The sequence below is a fragment of the Nematolebias whitei genome, chromosome 21, assembly GCF_014905685.2.
Source record: "Nematolebias whitei isolate Nwh7 chromosome 21, NemWhi1, whole genome shotgun sequence".
NCBI classification, from domain to species: Eukaryota; Metazoa; Chordata; class Actinopteri; order Cyprinodontiformes; family Rivulidae; genus Nematolebias; species Nematolebias whitei.
The window spans coordinates 20,072,855-20,090,426 of NC_056518.1; the positions used below are offsets into that span (position 1 = coordinate 20,072,855).

A 17,572-nucleotide genomic window follows, 5' to 3' on the forward strand; every position below is an offset into this window, starting at 1 on the left:
AGAGCAAGAGTTTGATTTTTTTTTTTTCCTGGGAAGTAAAAAAAAAAAAAAAAAAAAAAGTGTCACCGAGTTGTCTTACATATCAGGAACTGCCTCTCTCAGTTCCAGTGAACAAGGTTGGCAGCAATGGCTGAGAACTTGTTTGACTTTGACTTGAATTCAGTTTATTTCCACCTCAGTTCTGCAGCTGTAGTTCAAGGGGGAGTCGGCTGAGAACAAGGCAGCACAAGAGTTCTCCAGAACGAGGTTTAGTGGGATGAAAAGTGTACAAATCCCATTGTCAGACAGAGCTGAGCTTCACCAGTCCCCTGACTGAGTCTTCATGTAGTGAGTCTTGGCTGGCAGGGTTGTAGAAACTGGCCTGCATGGTGTGGCTGTGGCCCATGGGGCTGCTGCACGGAAGCATACCTGGCGGTGAGGGCACTTCCTCTGGGGTGAGATAGTGGTGGTGAGCCACCTGTTCCTGGAGTGGGTGGCTGTGGTTTAGTGTGTGGCTGTGTCCGTGGATTGGCAGCATGTCAGGGACCTCATGGCAGCTGAGGCTGGGGGTGGACGTCGGTGGGGTGGGCTGGCCGAGCGGGAGCGATGTGCAGGGGCCGCCCAAAACCAGGGAGGCTCGGCCGGGTAAGGACACCCCGTTTTCAGGGGAGGCGGTTAAGATGACTGGCTCGCTGCTCTGCTGCTGGAGGAGGGGTGTGGCGGCGGCCTGCAAAACGAATTTGGTGCTCTGAATGCACTGGTCTTGGTCACACTGAGAGAAAACATCAAAAAGAGGGACAAAGAGAACAGCATGGGAGGTGATGTGAAGAGCAAAGAGAAGTAAGGTGCCAGAGGGGATGGAGGGAAATTAAAAAAGAGGCAGCGTTGAAAATTAGAGGATGAGGGGGGAAAAAAAAAAAAGAAGAAGATAACAGAGGGGCAGGTGATTGGAAAAGAGGGTGAAAAAGAGAATTAAACGTTAGTACCTGGTTAGAATACAAAAACACAAAGAACCCACACCAGCTTGTGCATCTGCTGCAGTAAACAGAGCTGACAACACAAATACGCCCTGCTTCATGGCCGATTGATCTCAATTGTATCGCTTTAGAGTGGAAATCGTTCGTCTAAAACTGGAGCGGGGTAACTGGGTTAGGGCATGACCAGACACCTTAACATACATTAGCTACAGGGAAATTACCTTCCCATTATCACCACAAAGAAATTATCCGAAAGATCAATTAAAGACGACGTTTTACAAAGATGACAAAAATTTAGAAGTCCTGTTGATGGATGGCGTCCTCTTTCTGTCCCGCAGCATTCCCAAAGTTTAACTGACAAAGCACCGTGACTTGACCGACATCTCACCTCTTTGCTTCAATGTCACTGACCTAAAAAGAACAGATTACAGATGTGACTTGAAGAGAAGCTGATCTACCTTTGGCAACAGAAGAGAAGTTGTCTCAAGAATCATAAACCTTCATATCAGCTGCTCTTATCACTTTAACAACAGGAAAATGGACACTGCCACGTTTGCACAAAGCATGGGGGTATACCGTAAAATCCATCTTTCTACTTTCTGGAGTTCTTGTTCTTATGAACAGAAACAACTAAACTGAGTGCAGTCTGTCCGCAGACGAGCGAAGCTGCAGAGAACCACAAAAACAAATCTACCTCAGGCAGACAGTGATGCAGAACGGTCAGTTTTTTTATTAGCAGATTTGTGGCGACACAAGCTTGAAATATTTTCTTCAATAAACAAGAATTTTGGCTTATTTATTCAGAAAGATTGCCTTCGTCCCACAACTTCACTGCATATAGTTTTCCTAGATAGCAGTGGAAGACACCACACTGCATGTAAACATAAATTAATAAAAATACTCTAATCACTGACCATTATTTTCTGATAGATCCACTAATCTATTGCAGCTCTACCTCTAACCCTGAATAGGATGCAAGTCCCTTATTTGCAAGATCATGGCAACAACAGCTTTATCTTATTAATGTTTTCTGTTTAAACAAGGTTTAAGATGAGACGGAGCCAACAAGTCAGCAGAGCAGTCGGTGTTAACGCTGACAACACAGACCGTGACACAAAGAAGTCTGTTTTGAAATAAAAATCTGAAATCCAACAAGCTAAAATAAGTAAAAGTGAAAATGAAACTGGGGGTGTTCAGCTTTTCATCGCTCCATGTGTAATCAAGGAAATGGTCGAACACGTCGCTTCCTGGGGTTAAGAGGAAGTAACGGAGGAAGGAAGGACCAAAATAGAACATTTTACAGGTCTATAAGCCAGTTGTGTAAGATGAATATAAACTTTTTTTTTAAATTTTTTATTTTTGTAGGCTGTCCATTGATGTAATTATTTAGATTTTGCCAACAACAAACTGGAGGAAACGTTTGTAATGCTACACAAAGACCCGCCTATCTTCCCCACCACCGAGTCAAATCCAGAGCGGAGGGTTTGTTATCAAGGTGTAATGTGACTTCATATCACACACGGTTACCACGGCAACAGCTCAAAAGGATTCTGAGTTTTTAAGCTGCATCACAGACGAAACACAAGGAAGCAAAGGTTTTTAATCGCCCAACAAATGGAAACGTCTGTGCGTTTGCCAGCTCCGTGCTAAAAATGACGGGCTTTACGTGCAAAAACAAGTTCACAATGTAACTGCAGATAGAAATGTGTTTATGTGGGCCAACATGTCTCCTTGTTATGCAACAGTGTGCAAAAAAAAAAAAGTATTTTCATATTCATCTGAATAATCATGGAGAGCACATGCTCTTTGTAAAAAAAAAAAAAAAAAAAGCACTTTTACTTCTACACTTTCATATGTGATTGAAATGATTTAATCAATCGCCTGCTAATCTCTCCTGATAGCAAGTGAGAGAAATCCTGATGCGTTACTAGAATATATTTAACTCACCAAATGGACTGTAAGCATACAGCTGACCTTGTGTGCAGCAGCCAGAACTTTAGCTGTAAATTTCAACAGCTATCACAAACAAATGGTTGGTTACTGAAGGTATTCTATTAGGTCATGTAGGGAAATGTTGTCGTGGCTTACAGCTCAGTACAACTGCTTCATTTAGGACATGGAGACGGATTACGTTCATGTTTGACATCTATGTGAGACCAAGGAGAATGAGGTCAAGTTTGGGCGTGAACAAGACGAAGTCTGTGGCACACAGCGAGGGTCATCGGTGAAAGACGTGGGGCAGCAGAGGTGGTACGCAACGTGTGGTTAGCGCTGAACAAAAGAAGACGCCACAGGGTGACTAAGGTCATGGTGTCGCCCTAACAACTCTGCTATACTCTTCTAGGCTGAGACAGCTCAACGCTGAAGAAAAATACCGTTTACTTAGTGGTGCTCACTCAAGACAAATCTGAATGTAATGTGAAGATTATCAGCACGGTGCCAAAAAAATAGGCTTTGATATTTTAAGACTTATGAAACTCCAACAACAACAAAAATTCAACTAATAGGGCACCGCTGCACTGCGTTTATTGATCTAGTTTAAAAAGGCACCACAGAGTCTCTTCGTTGAAATATCAGCTCACTTCCTTATTCCAATTCAGAGCAATCTGTACCAATTTAGACCCAGTGAGAAACACTTCACAGGAGTTACTGACGTGTGGGGTTTGTCATGCAGTGGAAAAGGGACAATATTTAGAAGTGAAACGTGATAAAAAATAAAAATTTAAAAAAAGTTTATTCTCATCTGTGCTCTAAGCTATGACCAATCTGGGTTAGTAAATATTTCCGTCAACAGTCAGACACCACACGTCACAATATTTAGTCATTTCCTCAAGCTGACATCAACTTTAGTGTCTAAGCGGATGGTACTGGTACGTGAATTCAAGGACTTCCATCAAATTCAACCTCACACCTCCTGTCTGCACTTTCATTTATTTTCTGGAACACTATTATTTCACACCATAATTTTGACAGCACACGTAACTTGTTTTCTTACTCTTCCCAGTTTCTGACTGGTTTCTTGTTTTTCAAGCAATACTAGTTTAACCGAGGTAGTTATGGAAACCAGGCCAGGGATCGTTTAAAAAGATGTCTTCAAAACAAGATACGTGATTTTTTCTTTCTCGTCACTTGCAGCCACAGTGACTTTTTGGGTAAAAAGCTGATGGTGACGAACCTAAAACTCCTCAACAATGCAGTTTTCTTCCTCGTCTGCGCTCCTGTGTGGAAAATTACTGACAGTAAAAATTGTGTCTGTTCCAGGCAAGACTCGAGAACAATAAAATTGCTCTTTGCCTCTGTTCCATTTCTGACAAACTAAACTATATGAACACAACTACACCTCAACTCTGTATGTTTACTTCCACAAACTCAACTTGGAAAAAAACATTTCAGTGTCGGTGTCTTACCATATGGCTTTGCTGGGACTGGGTGGCGCCATACATGGTGATGCCGTTGCTCGGCGCTGCCATCTGTGGCGTATCGGATTTGACAAAGCCTCGTCTGTCAATGAGACTGCGGGGGGAAAGGAAAACATTTATAAAAGTTAATTGACCGATATTACGCAGCAAATATTGTGACCAACTAATAAATACAGAAGCAACCAGATTCTAATATGTCGATTTTGACTGGTAACCACAAACAAACGCATTCATTCATCTTACTAATTGTAGACAATTATAATATTTTGTGGGCACCCCAAGTACTTTGATGCACAAAGCTGTATACAAACACTATTACTCAAGTCTTGACCATGAGGGAGACAAAGCAAGTGCAGACTCATTTCTACTCGCGCAGACCCATAAAATCAAAACTTGGTGATAAATCACTGCGGTCCTGCAGTGGAGCGGCACAGTGAATTATTGTTTCTGTCCCATCGTTACTGCTGCAGAGTCCTGACGCAGCCGCTTGGACAACAACCTGCTGAACTCTGGCATGCATGTGCACATGTGAGAGCTAACGGGCTACATACAGCGACGGAGGCCATTTATCAGCCAGAGAGAGGTTGATCAGATACGGCGCGGTATCTACCACACATGCACACAGTCAGCTGGTGTTAAACTGCACAAACAGGGTAATCATTTAACAGAAAAAGAGTGTTGACAGTGAGTTCCAGAGGGACTGAGCTGGTAGGAGTTTCAAGTTTCACAGAGATAAACTCCAGCAGACTACAGCCTGGGTTGCTGGTAATGAACGGAGACTCTGGAGACACAGGAAACTGGCATTCAAACATGTATTTGATGCATTAACACATATTAGTCCAAGTCTCAACAGGCCTTTGTGTGTGTGTGTTTGCGTTGCGTGCTTGGCTCATAGGTGATGTGAAACATTCCTTTATTATTGCTGGTTCCAGCTGTGCAGTGCCTGTGGCTGCAAACACAAACACAAATGCCCAGATGGCAGCCACCTGTGCACCGAACACTCTCCTCACCACCCACTGAAATCATTACTGGGGATTTATTGCATGATGGCCGAAGCACTGAACAGCCAAACGGTTTAATAAGAAAGTTGCTAAAAGCCTGCATCATAGCTTTTCTTAGACTTTGTATAGATGTGTGGGCGCCTTTGGAGTTACTTAAAAACGTGCGAGAGCGCAAATGTGTGCTTACATTTACTTTACGGGTGAGGGCAAGAGTGCTGAGAGTTTAAAAAGTTCAGACATTTCTGACGTCAGCCTAAGCCAAGCATCTCAGAAGTGGGCACAGTGGCCAGAAAGACAACAGGTATCTGTTCTGTGGGCACCTGCTTCAAGCTAATAATTCAGAGCAAAAACATGAACTACGTTTACACAAACGAGGATTGTTGGGTAAAAGGCTGAAGTGAGGAAACGTGGGCCAACGTCTATCTATACAGTCGCATGAAGACGAAGAGTGCAGATGTGACATACGGCCTGTGCATGAGCAGGAAAAGGATGAAATCTAATATCTCTAACCAGCTTTGATGTTCAGTTCAGTTAAAACAGGCTTGATATTCGTCATACTCCTGCAGTGGCTCAGCTATGTTTAGAAAAAGGCTGCAGGCCGGCTCCTTTCAAAGAAGTTCCTCACATCAAACAGAGTCTGAACTATTTTGGCCTTTGGAGAAAACGGAAAATTACAATTAGACGAAAAAAAAAGTAAAGAGGAACTACTTCAGTGAAGGTAGGCAACTCATGGAGCATACAGTGCTACAAGTCAAGTGACACTTTTTAACTTTTTCGTTTAAAGAGGACAAGAAAAATGGTTGTAAATATGTTATAAATCCTGAACTTTCCTTCATTTTGATCCATTGCGATCAACTGGGCACCAGAAAATGTGTAAATAACCACATAAAACCAAATAAAGCACATCTTCTCATACCTTGGTGGCAGGGGTCCACAAAGTGCTGCACAGCAGTTGGTGAATATATTTCCGTAGCTGTAAGGGTTATAGTTGTCCTTCCCTCTTTTAGAAGACCACGAACCTTTTATCTGGAAAAGATGACCCAACTTTACAAATCTCACCTGTAGTATGTCTATCTAAAGACGGTAAAAGCTGCTGATGTACTGCAGGTCAGCCACAGGCAGAGACGGTCTTTGCAGACAGCCTTCAATTTGCCGTAATTATATCTAGCCTGTTTCATTTATTTCCATTTCTGCCGTCATGAAAATATGGCATTTTCAACGCTCCTGTTTGTAAAGGTGTTAAATCAGTTTTCCACATTTTCTTTTGACTGAGAAGCTATTGTTGTGACGGACTGTAAATCACTGTACATAAATGACAAATATGGAAAAAAAAAACGTACAAGTGCAAAATAAAACCGTAACATTTGAAGTGAGACAACTGCAGTAAGCATATGTTTGAGTCGTTAGAAAGCCCGCACTGTTTATATGTGGCTTGTTTACTGAGCCAAGTCCTGTTCGACTGTAGCTCGTTTCTTTCTGCATTTCATGATTCCTGTTATTGAATGCACTGTGGCTGTTCCAACGCTAGTGAACCGTTTCGTGTAACGTGCCATACAAAAAATAGACAATACGCAACATCTAAAACGTCCAGACACATCTAGGCCTGAATCCAAAGAAATTTGATTTAAAACTGAAGCTCTCTAGACATCTAAACCTAGTGATTGATGCTAAAGTGCATGAATAGATAAGTTTTATGTGTAACCTGCTGAATTAAGCAGCCACACCAGACAGGCCATGAGCCGACACTCTGATTGGCTGGCTATCATTACCTTTTTGAACTGGGCAATAATTTAATAAAAGCCGAATGGAACAAACTCACAGTTCAGATATGGCCGACAATCAACGAGCTGAAGTGTCAGTGGACAGTTTTTGATCTGTGACCTTGGCATTATTAACAACTGAGCCGTGCTGACACATGAAATTTTCTCCAGCGTGGCTGAGTTGAAAAGAATCCAGAGCTCAAGCTGTGAGCACATGTTAAGAGTTGGCACCAACACATTTTTCTCTCCTTACAGTCTATCATATGCAGGTTTTCACATCATGCAACAAAAACAACATAAATATACTCAATAATTAAATAAATATCTATTACAACTTTGTTATACACTTAAAAAATACAATAACCTCTGGTATACTGGACTTTATGTGGATACTCACATCTTCATTGGTGGTTTGATTGGAGCTGATCAGGTAGGTATGGAAGCCTGAGAGGCCCACTATAGACCAGACGGAGAAGAAACACACCACCACCTCCAGCACAGTGCTGCCACAATGTTAAGGGAAAAATCTCTGATGTGTTTATTATTTTGATACGTTAAAAGCAACATATAACGATGACAGCTCAGCTACAGAGACGTACAAATATAAATGACCCACATGGAGCCAGCATGGGCAGTAAAATGCAGCTGTAGCGGATAGCATACTGACCTACAACCTGAGGGCTGTCGTCCTCATGCCAATACGTCCCAGATCATTTGGCTGGGACTGTCCAGTCATTTGTTCTGATCCACATAAAACTTCAAAAGGCACCGACACCAGTCAAGAGGAATCCTTTTACTTACAGACAAACAGCAGTGATGCTTATCACATGTGCACCACCTCAGGACACGGTCTTTAAAGGAGTGATTGTTTATAATGTGACACCAAGATCCAGATCAAACTAGTTCACTATTTATTGCCACAAACAAGCGCCTGAAGGCCTCAAAGACACTTGTCTCTGACACTCGTCAGACTGCACGTATATAAAAATGACTCCTGTGTAGTATGCATTCAGAATCAAGTGCCACCAAGTATTCAGGCAAAGGATATCTCGCAGGACTTTCTTTGAGTGCGCTGAGGAACCCACGTTGATGTGAGACTGCAAACAGAAACATTTGTCATTAGACCTCTAAGGTAGTTGTTTCTGTCAACATATGCCCAATATCCAACATATTATTGCACATAATCATCAGTTAATATTTTTATAGAGCCTGACCGAAAAATTGGCAGAGCCGATATTTTAGGCTGATATAGGCGTTTGGATACACATCTGTATCTGTGATAATTATCCCATGATGCACCATTATAAACACTGGGAACAAGCTGTGTCCTCACTTGCAAAAGGCAATGTACAAAGTATCCAGCAGAGGGCGCATGCGGACTATGCTCAAGCCATGGCCGTTCACTTCAAGTTTGAGTTTCAGCACAGCCGGAGCAGGGAGCAACTAAATACTGTGTAGTGTATTTTGCTGAACAAAGCATGGTAAGTTTATTTGAACTGATCTGTAAAATAAAAATAAAAAAATCAACAATAATAAATTCTCTTCAATCCTCCAACCCGCTTGTTGTTAGCGACGTGCCTCTCAAATTTGCAAGCTAACGTTTAGATAACCTAGCGTAGGCTATTGCCTTGTAAAACTTTAGTCCGAACAATAAATCTAACGTAGAGGTAAAATACATCAGCGTTAGCAACGTTATCGTCCTCAATGAAACACTGTTTCTCTGAAATCTTTACTTCTCTGCAAAAAAAAACAAAAAAACAATATAAACGTTACTGCATTCAATTCTAATTCTAATTAGGTCTTCACCATACACGACTGACTGTTTAAACAGTGAACGGGGAAGAGATTTCTTTGTTTAATTTATATTTATGTAACACATTTGATAACTTAACGGTGAATAGTCGAGGATAAGAAATGTGAACGCACGTTAGGAAGACTGTTTCAAGACGAACAGGTTTAAAAGTAGATGTTTACTTAGAAATTTCCAGCCAGTATATCTGCTCCAAATATCGGTACTGGCGAGAGCCAAAATGTCCAAATCGGTCAGGCTCTTAATTTTTATTATCAATTATTACACATATTATTGTCCTTAGTGCAACACTTTCCCCACAACTTCTCATTTAAACATGCACACGCATAAAAACAGCGAGCCGAGTGGTCCGCTGCCTGCTCCCAGCTGGAAAGATGGTACCAAGCCAGAGCTCTGCAGCGTTTCACACCACCCACTTACAACCTGCTGGCTTGGAGCACACCAAGAACACAGCCACAAGGAGTGCGTGTCTGCAGCCCGTCACAGAGCTACTTACGTAAAATGATGTGCGTGATGACAAAGGCGAAGATGAAGATGGTGAGGAAGGAGAGCGAAAGGATGAACATGTAGAAGAAACGGTAGTTCCTCCTTCCCACACAGTTCCCCACCCAGGGACAGTGGTGGTCAAAGCGCTCTGAATGGAAACAGAAGAAAAAGACAGAGATGTTAATTCAGATATGAGGACGCACAAGTCCTTACTATAACAGAAATGTTCCCCCCGTTTGAAGGTGGGACACGATTATATTACATCAGCTGAGAAATATTTGTCAGGCACATTTTCAGTTATGAGAGACTTTACTGACTGGATAAAACAATATAATTTTTAACAACCTAAACCAGGTTACTTCAGAACAAACGGAGAATGATGGGAAATTTGTGGGAAAGGGAAGTGTCCCTCATGGTCTTGTCAAAACAATCCAAAATATTTCACATAGTGCAAAGTGCCTATTTATAAAAACCAGGGAAATATTGGCTGGCTGACATGAACGTTGCAGGATAAATAACGCTTGCTTTGCATGAAAATCAAAATGATGTTTGATCACGTCTAAAAAAACGAGATAGAGACGTTAACCGTGTTTACAAAAAGACACCCAAGAACAAATACATTTTTTCAGGATTTTCCAGTATTTTAAAAACAGATAAACGCCTCTGATCACTTTAGGACACTTCTTCCCCTCAAACCTGGGAAACATTGAAATTTATTAAGAATAAAACATTAGTGAGCGTTGCTCCAAGTGTTCAATTACTTGAGATATTACACCAGTATTTCATTTAGAAAAACTGCAAACAGCTTCATTTCACTTCTCGTTTCGCCGAATGCTCCGAGAGAGGAAAAAGAAGTGTCATCATTCCATCAGCCTCGGTGCTGCACTCTAATCTCCGAGTGAGGACTACTTACTGCGCACAGTAGTAGCTACTTTAATTAATTAGAGCCATTATTAGCTTAGTGAGTTGAAATGACCTTCTTTTGTCTCCACTGATCAATGCCTGGTTGAAATGTGTCTGGGAACCGGAGGATCTAGCCCGAGAGGGAGGAAAGGTACCACTAGTCGACCTTGCTCATCACAAAGGTCTTCAACATGAAATGATCAACAAAACTAGATGAAACTTTAATTACAGATTCATGCATTTCTCCATTACAGCTGTAAACTCTTGTGTTAGGAGCTAAAAGCGGTGGGAATAATAACATGTTCAGTGGCATTATCCCTCTGATGATGGCTTTAAAAATGAAATAAACGCAAAATGGTTTCATAATGATGCACTATATCCATATTTATGTGCCAGTACTCTTGATGCTTTTATTTATTTATTTATTTTTGCTTGCATAACATAATTCCCCCAAGGCAATCATTAAAGCTTCAAATGTTCTCAAACTAAGCACATCAGGGAAAAAAAAAAACCCAGCAAAAAGCAATAAAATTACCATTAAAATCAATTATTGGATCCAAAGCCCTGCTCTCTAAGCTGCGGTGTTCTTGATTACTTCCAGCCAGACGTAAAACACAGTTGGTCCATTTTTTTTTCTTAACAGAGTAAGAAGACTGCGAGGGACGGAGGCGGTGTCATAATTCTGCTCTTTCATAAGCTTCTTCCATCATTCCTAAGGGGACGACAGTCTTAATAAAGAGGAAGTAGCTCCACCATATTCCTGCTCGTCACGGCCACCAGGGAAGGCCTATCCATTCTGCCTCCTAACTTATTTAAGAGCATGATATCCCTCTGGCTTTTACAGCACCAAAGGACGAAGGAGACAGGATAACACTTTTTTAAAAACACACATCTTATTGTTAATGTTAATTATTAAGACGACAGCGATGCAGTGGGCAGATAAAATTATATCTACTACATTAACAGTGGTTTCTCTTTAGATACTGATGAGTAAATTGTGAACAAAGTGCAGTAATTTGCAATTCATTAAAGCCATAAATTTGGTTAAAATGGTAAAAATTATGGAAACATTTGCCTGTTCATACATATAAGAACAGCTCAGAGGTTATTTTCTTTAAAATGTTACAAAAAAATAGTCACTTTTGTTATTTGACGTGTACATTTTCACTTTATTTTATTACTAGTTTTATTGTTTTACTTCCTTTTAGTGTGCTCTACATTTTATTTATTTTTTTATTTCTTAAAAATATAATTTTATCGTCTTTAGTTAAAGCTAAGGAACTATTGTTTATGAAGGGCTTTATAAATAAAACTGACACTGAAATTAGAACAGAAATTGCATTTTTTAAATAGACCACTAAACGTGCAGCACAGTGGCACAGTGGTAGAGCTGCCGCCTCTCAGCGAGAAGGTCGCTGGATCAAATCCCAGCTCGGGACCTTTCTGGTTGGGGTTTGCATGTTCTCTCTGTGCATGCGTGGGTTTTCTCCGGGTTCTCCGGTTTCCTCCCACAGACCAAAAACATGCATGTTAGGCTGATTGGTAACTCTAAATTGTCTCTAGGTGTGAGTGAGTGAATGATTGTCTCCATGTTGTGCGTTCCTGTGATGGACTGGAGACCTGTCCAGGGTGTCCCATGTTTCTTGCACATTGACAGCTGGATATGGGCACCAGTGACCCCCACAACCCAAAAAAGAAGAAGTGGGTAAAGATAATAGATGGATTTCACTAAACTTTTCAAATTAAAAAGTTTTGCCTGTCTTTGTCTCAAAAAGCTTTAATTGTTTACAACGAGTGACTCAAGACAGGAAAAGCTGTAATGTGATTCAGCAATTTCTTCCTAAAACATGATTACAGACAATGAAACCCCTAAAACTGTTCGTACCGGTAATTTAAAAAGCCAAACTTAAGAAATGCTCTCTGGCATTCATTCATGGGACTACATTTTGCTCAGCATCCCAACCTTTTTGGGAAGCACGGTTAAAGACATCTCAGTATAAAGTAGAGAGCAGTAATTTTGAGATGAGATTAAGAGATAATCCTACAACCGAACTTCACCAGCAGGGTTTTTACTCCCACCCACCTGCAGGATGGACACTCCTGCTGTGCGTCAGCTTCTCCTTTTATATTTCCCTCACTTCTGTGGCTGCTTTTCACAACAATGATCTAAATATGGTGCAGGTACCTTATAATGAAACATCTCTTTTTTTAGGATTGGATGTCTTTTGTCCATGTTTCGTCAGGAAACAAGCCAATAAAGGTTTGAAGTGCATGCAGGGATGTCAATCATCAGCTTTGCTCATCTTATTGTTTTTAAGGCAGAATATCTATAAAAACAGCGAGCCTTAGTATTCATGTTTCAGAATGTGTCTGCTTAAAATGTGGACAAAGAGCAGCTTTAGGTAGTAATAAACAATGCCTGTCAGATAACTGCTCTTTCATCTTTGATAGCTTCTGCCTTCCTTCCTTCTTGCCAGCGTGAAGCTGCTGTGTCTGATTACCCCCTTCTCCTCTTCCTACGATTACCAAATCATCTTCGTCTCCGATGTAGTCAGACAGCTCTGCATCTCACAGAGAAATTCAAATGCAGACCCGTCTCTGTAGACAGAGAGCCAAAGATCCTGATGAGTGATGTAAAGACAAGTTGCACATTTCTGTCTTTACCTTTTAATAACTGTCTTTTCTGAATTCGAATGTTAAAGGCAGAAAAATTCTGCATTTCTTTTTCCATAATTTGTAACTCTCCCTCCTTTCTTTTTGTATTAAACTCTCCAAACATATGGTGTGTACTAAATATTCACAGCAGGTCTGTAACAGTTTAAATATTTTGCTTGACCTGTGTTATAACAAACACATATAATGTGAAATCTGTGTGGCCTGAGCCGTATATGCTACATACTGCATGCTGGTGGCTGACTGGTTCAGAATCAACTCCAGCTCTTATGAAACATTACACTAGAATTTCATAAAACTGATATACATTTTGTTTAGGCTGCTTATCAAATCCATTTAGACTTTTTATTAAAAACACCTCAAACTGGGATAGATGATAAGCATGTGTACATCTTTAATATCCAGCTAACACCCAGAAAACATCGCAACTCACCCACACAGTTGTCACAGAGGCTGCAGTGGGAGGCACGTGGCGGTCTAAATATTTTGCACGTGAAGCAGTACTTCAGCTTGACTGTCTGGCCGTTGATGACAACCTCCTTGGTCCTGGGAGGAGGCCTGTAGCCTGTGCTGCCATTGGCCACATCTTAAGAACAAACAGGAGAAACAAAAGAAGCACAAGTTACATTTCGTTGCAGAGCTCCCGTACAGTTTATGGGTTGAAGGTTCTAAGATGAGGAAAAAGAACAAAATCTGGTCATAGATGAATTAATAAACGTGATCAGGACTTCTGATAGGTTGCATTTCAATCAGTCCCTCTCACGCATAGTATGACAACTTTAACAACTAGTTAACATGTTAATGCAAAATACACTGTGCAATAATGACATCACTTGTCCTGCTAATAGCCTAGCTACTGAGCACAGCAATAAGCAAACCCAACCTAATTTGAGAACTGCTGCACAGAAACTTCAGCCAAGTTTGGTTAAATTTAACTTGCGAAATTTAATACGCAGTTAACACCACAATCCCCAAAATATATTGAAAAGTGTTGGCAAGCTGCTTTCAGTGCTTCATGATGGAGTAAAAAGGCAGTAATGATCGTCATTTTTATGAGATAAAACGTAGCGCCTGCTTTCTAAATTTGCTGCGCTTGCCCAAAACACACACACGGAGCGAGAAGAAAACGCTGTGTGTAGGAAGGTAATTTTGAGATCTTGTAGAAGCCTTTAAAGCAGTATGTGTGTGCGTTAGCGAGGAGTTTAGGTACTGCGAGGCTTGTGTAGGCGTTTGACATTTCTGAAAAGAGAGCAGAGAAAACGCAGCCAGGGAGTTCTGATCTATTGAATTCATCCCTATTGTGATCAATGTCTACTGCACGCTCTCAGCTCTCCACCATTATTCTGCTTCTCTGTCCTTTCAGCACATCACAGGGGACAATAACTGAGGAAAGTTGAGAGCAATTTGCTTTTCAAACTACAAGAAGTGTTATTGCTTGGGTTATCAGGCCAAAGTACAATCTGTGTCTGTCGTATATAAGGTGCTTCTAAATTATAATCGTTATAATTATTAGACAGGAGTTTCCAGGCGTTTCGAGAGCTCTCTTATTTATGCTAGCAAGGAGGAAAAGAAACATGTTGACATATGTAGGTCATATCCTAAAAACAGATTAACTGGTTGCAAAAACATTTACTTTTATTAGTTTTGTTTTATAGACAAATAAAACAATTACCACATCAATTTGAGTGGCGCTGTTTTACTCATTTGTAGTTTTAAAGACAGATTAAAAATATTAAATTTAAGTTTAATTTCCATTTGTTTGGAATGATTGCTTCTAGAAACAAGAACAAAAAGAAAAATGCAGTTTTGTCATCATATTGTTGACATGATATATATGAAAAACTTATTAAATAATAATAATAATAATTTTATTTAAAAAGCACCTTTCAGGACGCCCAAGGACACTTTGTGACCGAGTAGAGTTTGGTTGACAAGTACAGCTGTGTGTCATCAGCATAACAGTGGAAATGGACACCAAATTTGTGGAAGATATGACCTAGAGGAAGGAGGTGAGTAATAAAGAGGGGTCCGAGGACAGAGCCTTGGGGCACATCCGTGGAGACGGGGGAAGACTGCGAACGGAAGGATTTAAACTCAATGAATTGAGTGTGGTCAGACAGAAGATATGAACCAGTCTAGAGGAATACCCGAGATGCCAATGGAGGTTAGTTTGTTGAGGATAGAATGACAGATCGTGTTGAAGGCACAGTTGGTCACAGAATGAGGATGGACAGAAGACCAGAGTCAGCAACAAGAAGAAGAACATTAGTAATTTTGTAATAATAATAATAATAATAATATCACATAAGTACTTGTGCTTTTCTTAATTTGGGGTAAAACATTTACCAATTAAGAACAATTACTAAACGTATAATCTGGATGTATGAAGGTATATTATTATTTTTTCTTTCACGATCAACCATAACCAGAATAGAAGGTGTAATCTCAATATCTGACTGAACTAATACATGCTAGTGAATTACTTTAACGAGAATTTCCTAATACAGGCTGATAACGTGTGATGACCCTCTCCACAGACTGAAGTCAACTCTGAGCATAATTTCTTTTGTGATCATAAAGTATGTACACCAAGAGCAGACCGTTCACTCCACTGAATCACAGATGCCTGCAGTAAAGTGGTGTGAAAGCGGGGGTGTCAAAGTAGCTTTTCTGCTCTACAAAGCCATTTGTTCACTTAGCCATCCTGGCAGCAAAAGTTTAGCCTCACATCAGTGTCTAGAGGGAGATTCCCCAGAGAGACGGTCCAGGTCTAAGAGCTTCAAACTAGAACAAGGCCAAGGTAGAACAGGGGGTGATGTAACAGCACTTACCGATACGTATGCTATACCCACATGCAAACCTCACTTGTGATTCAGAGTAAAACTGTAAAAGGAGCCATCTTGTGTGTTTTAACGACAAACAGTCATAGCAGAAATAAAGTACAATGCTTACAGTTCAATTTTAAGAACTTAATACTGTTTTTTCGGTCTTGGCCAGGTCATAAATTTAGGTAAATATGACCTTGAATAGACACCAATATATTACACATTTCTCTGTCATTTACTTAAAAATGCAGAAGTGGTGAAAATCTAAATCCACCCTATAATACAATTTAAAGCCAAGTTTTAAAACCACTGTTAATAATCGTCCTTTGTATGATCTCATCCATCTCTTCCACTACTGTAGAAGAATTGTGGTCCACTTTTCTTAACATGCTGATCTTGATTCTCAGTCATCTAAGTAGGACATTGAAAATTAAAAGAAGAAAGACGAAGCAACTGGACCTTTGTTCTGTAGCTGGACACGCGGGGCTCCAAAATTTAAACCGCACTAGGTTGGTATCAATATTACCATATTTTTCAGATTATAAGGCACACCAGATTATAAGGCGCATTAATCGAAACAAAACTGTCAGATAAGTCAAACTTTATTCAACTAATTCACAATAACTCAACATTGTTCAGTTGTACCACATAAAATTGGTTCGAGGTCTGTAAGCACAACCAGAATAAATACATAAGCTGCACCGGATTATAAGGCTCACTGCAGATTTTTGAGAAGTGCGCCTTATAGTCCAAAAAATACCGTATTAATGCTTGGATCGATCCACTTACCCCTACATCACCGATGTAAAATTCCAATGAAATGTGGCATGACCGTTCAGTCAACACATACGTTCACTTCATTTTATTTCATAAAAAAACCCACAGTGTTTAACAACCAATACAAAAATGTCTTGAATGAAACTCCGTAGTCACTGCAACTGATCGGCTTTATACTTCTGGATCTTTAGCTTCATACCCAACGACTGCCGCTCGTATATAATGTACAAAGTCTACTTTCAGACTTTATTTACATCTTCAGCAAATTAAAAGAACATTTAGCTGTTTTTGTGTAGATTTTTCATCCTTATCCAGCAGGGGGGAAAATACAAACATCTAAAGACTTGAGTAATGTTTTGCTTGTGAGTCTCAGGTGTATAAGGCTTAAAAAGAAAACCCTTCAGCTGCAGAAATTCACTCCAAGGAAAATCCCCGTCTGACCTGTTTGAAAGCAGCAAAGAAAAAAAAAAAAAAATCACACGACAGTTTATTTTTCATAGGTTAAAAAATGGAAGAAATAAAACACGTTGGCTCGTCACATCTTTTCCAAAAACGTCAACCCTCCTAAGTTATTGCTTCGACTCGTCTTTGTCCTTTAAATAAATAAGCAATAAATAAATACCGACACCAAGGTTTCTTACGACACTGGGAATGAATGCTCCTGACCTGGATAGAACATCTAATAACTATATGGAAATGTCAATTAAAGCTAAACAAGAGAATGTATTTCTTTACAAAGAGGGTTTCTGATTACTGTTTGCTGTACTTGTTTGCTTTCTGACTTGTTGCTGAGCATTCTGTAATCACTGATGTGTCAGCTGTAATAAAGGCCCACAGTAAAAGCCTAACAGGCCAATTTCGATGTGCTTATCCATGTTTAACACATGGTTTGAACAAGCAGCCCAATTTTTATACACGTCTCATCTGATTATTTTTCCAACTACATGATGTTTAATTTAGTC

The 17,572-nt window shown here is 40.2% G+C and overlaps 1 protein-coding gene across 1 annotated transcript in view; it reads right to left on the reverse strand.

The window, feature by feature from the left end:
• Positions 1-48: 48 nt before the first annotated feature.
• The window catches only part of LOC119427362 (palmitoyltransferase ZDHHC14), a 38,044-nt gene continuing 20,520 nt past the window's right edge, over positions 49-17,572 (reverse strand). Inside the window, exons 4-10 of the mRNA XM_037694963.1 lie at positions 13,442-13,594; positions 9,443-9,580; positions 8,185-8,233; positions 7,534-7,636; positions 6,293-6,402; positions 4,364-4,469; positions 49-751 (exon numbers count right to left, since the gene is read on the reverse strand). Coding sequence (XP_037550891.1) covers positions 281-751; positions 4,364-4,469; positions 6,293-6,402; positions 7,534-7,636; positions 8,185-8,233; positions 9,443-9,580; positions 13,442-13,594 — 1,130 coding nt within the window. The 3' untranslated portion in view covers positions 49-280. The remainder of the gene's footprint in view (positions 752-4,363; positions 4,470-6,292; positions 6,403-7,533; positions 7,637-8,184; positions 8,234-9,442; positions 9,581-13,441; positions 13,595-17,572) is intronic.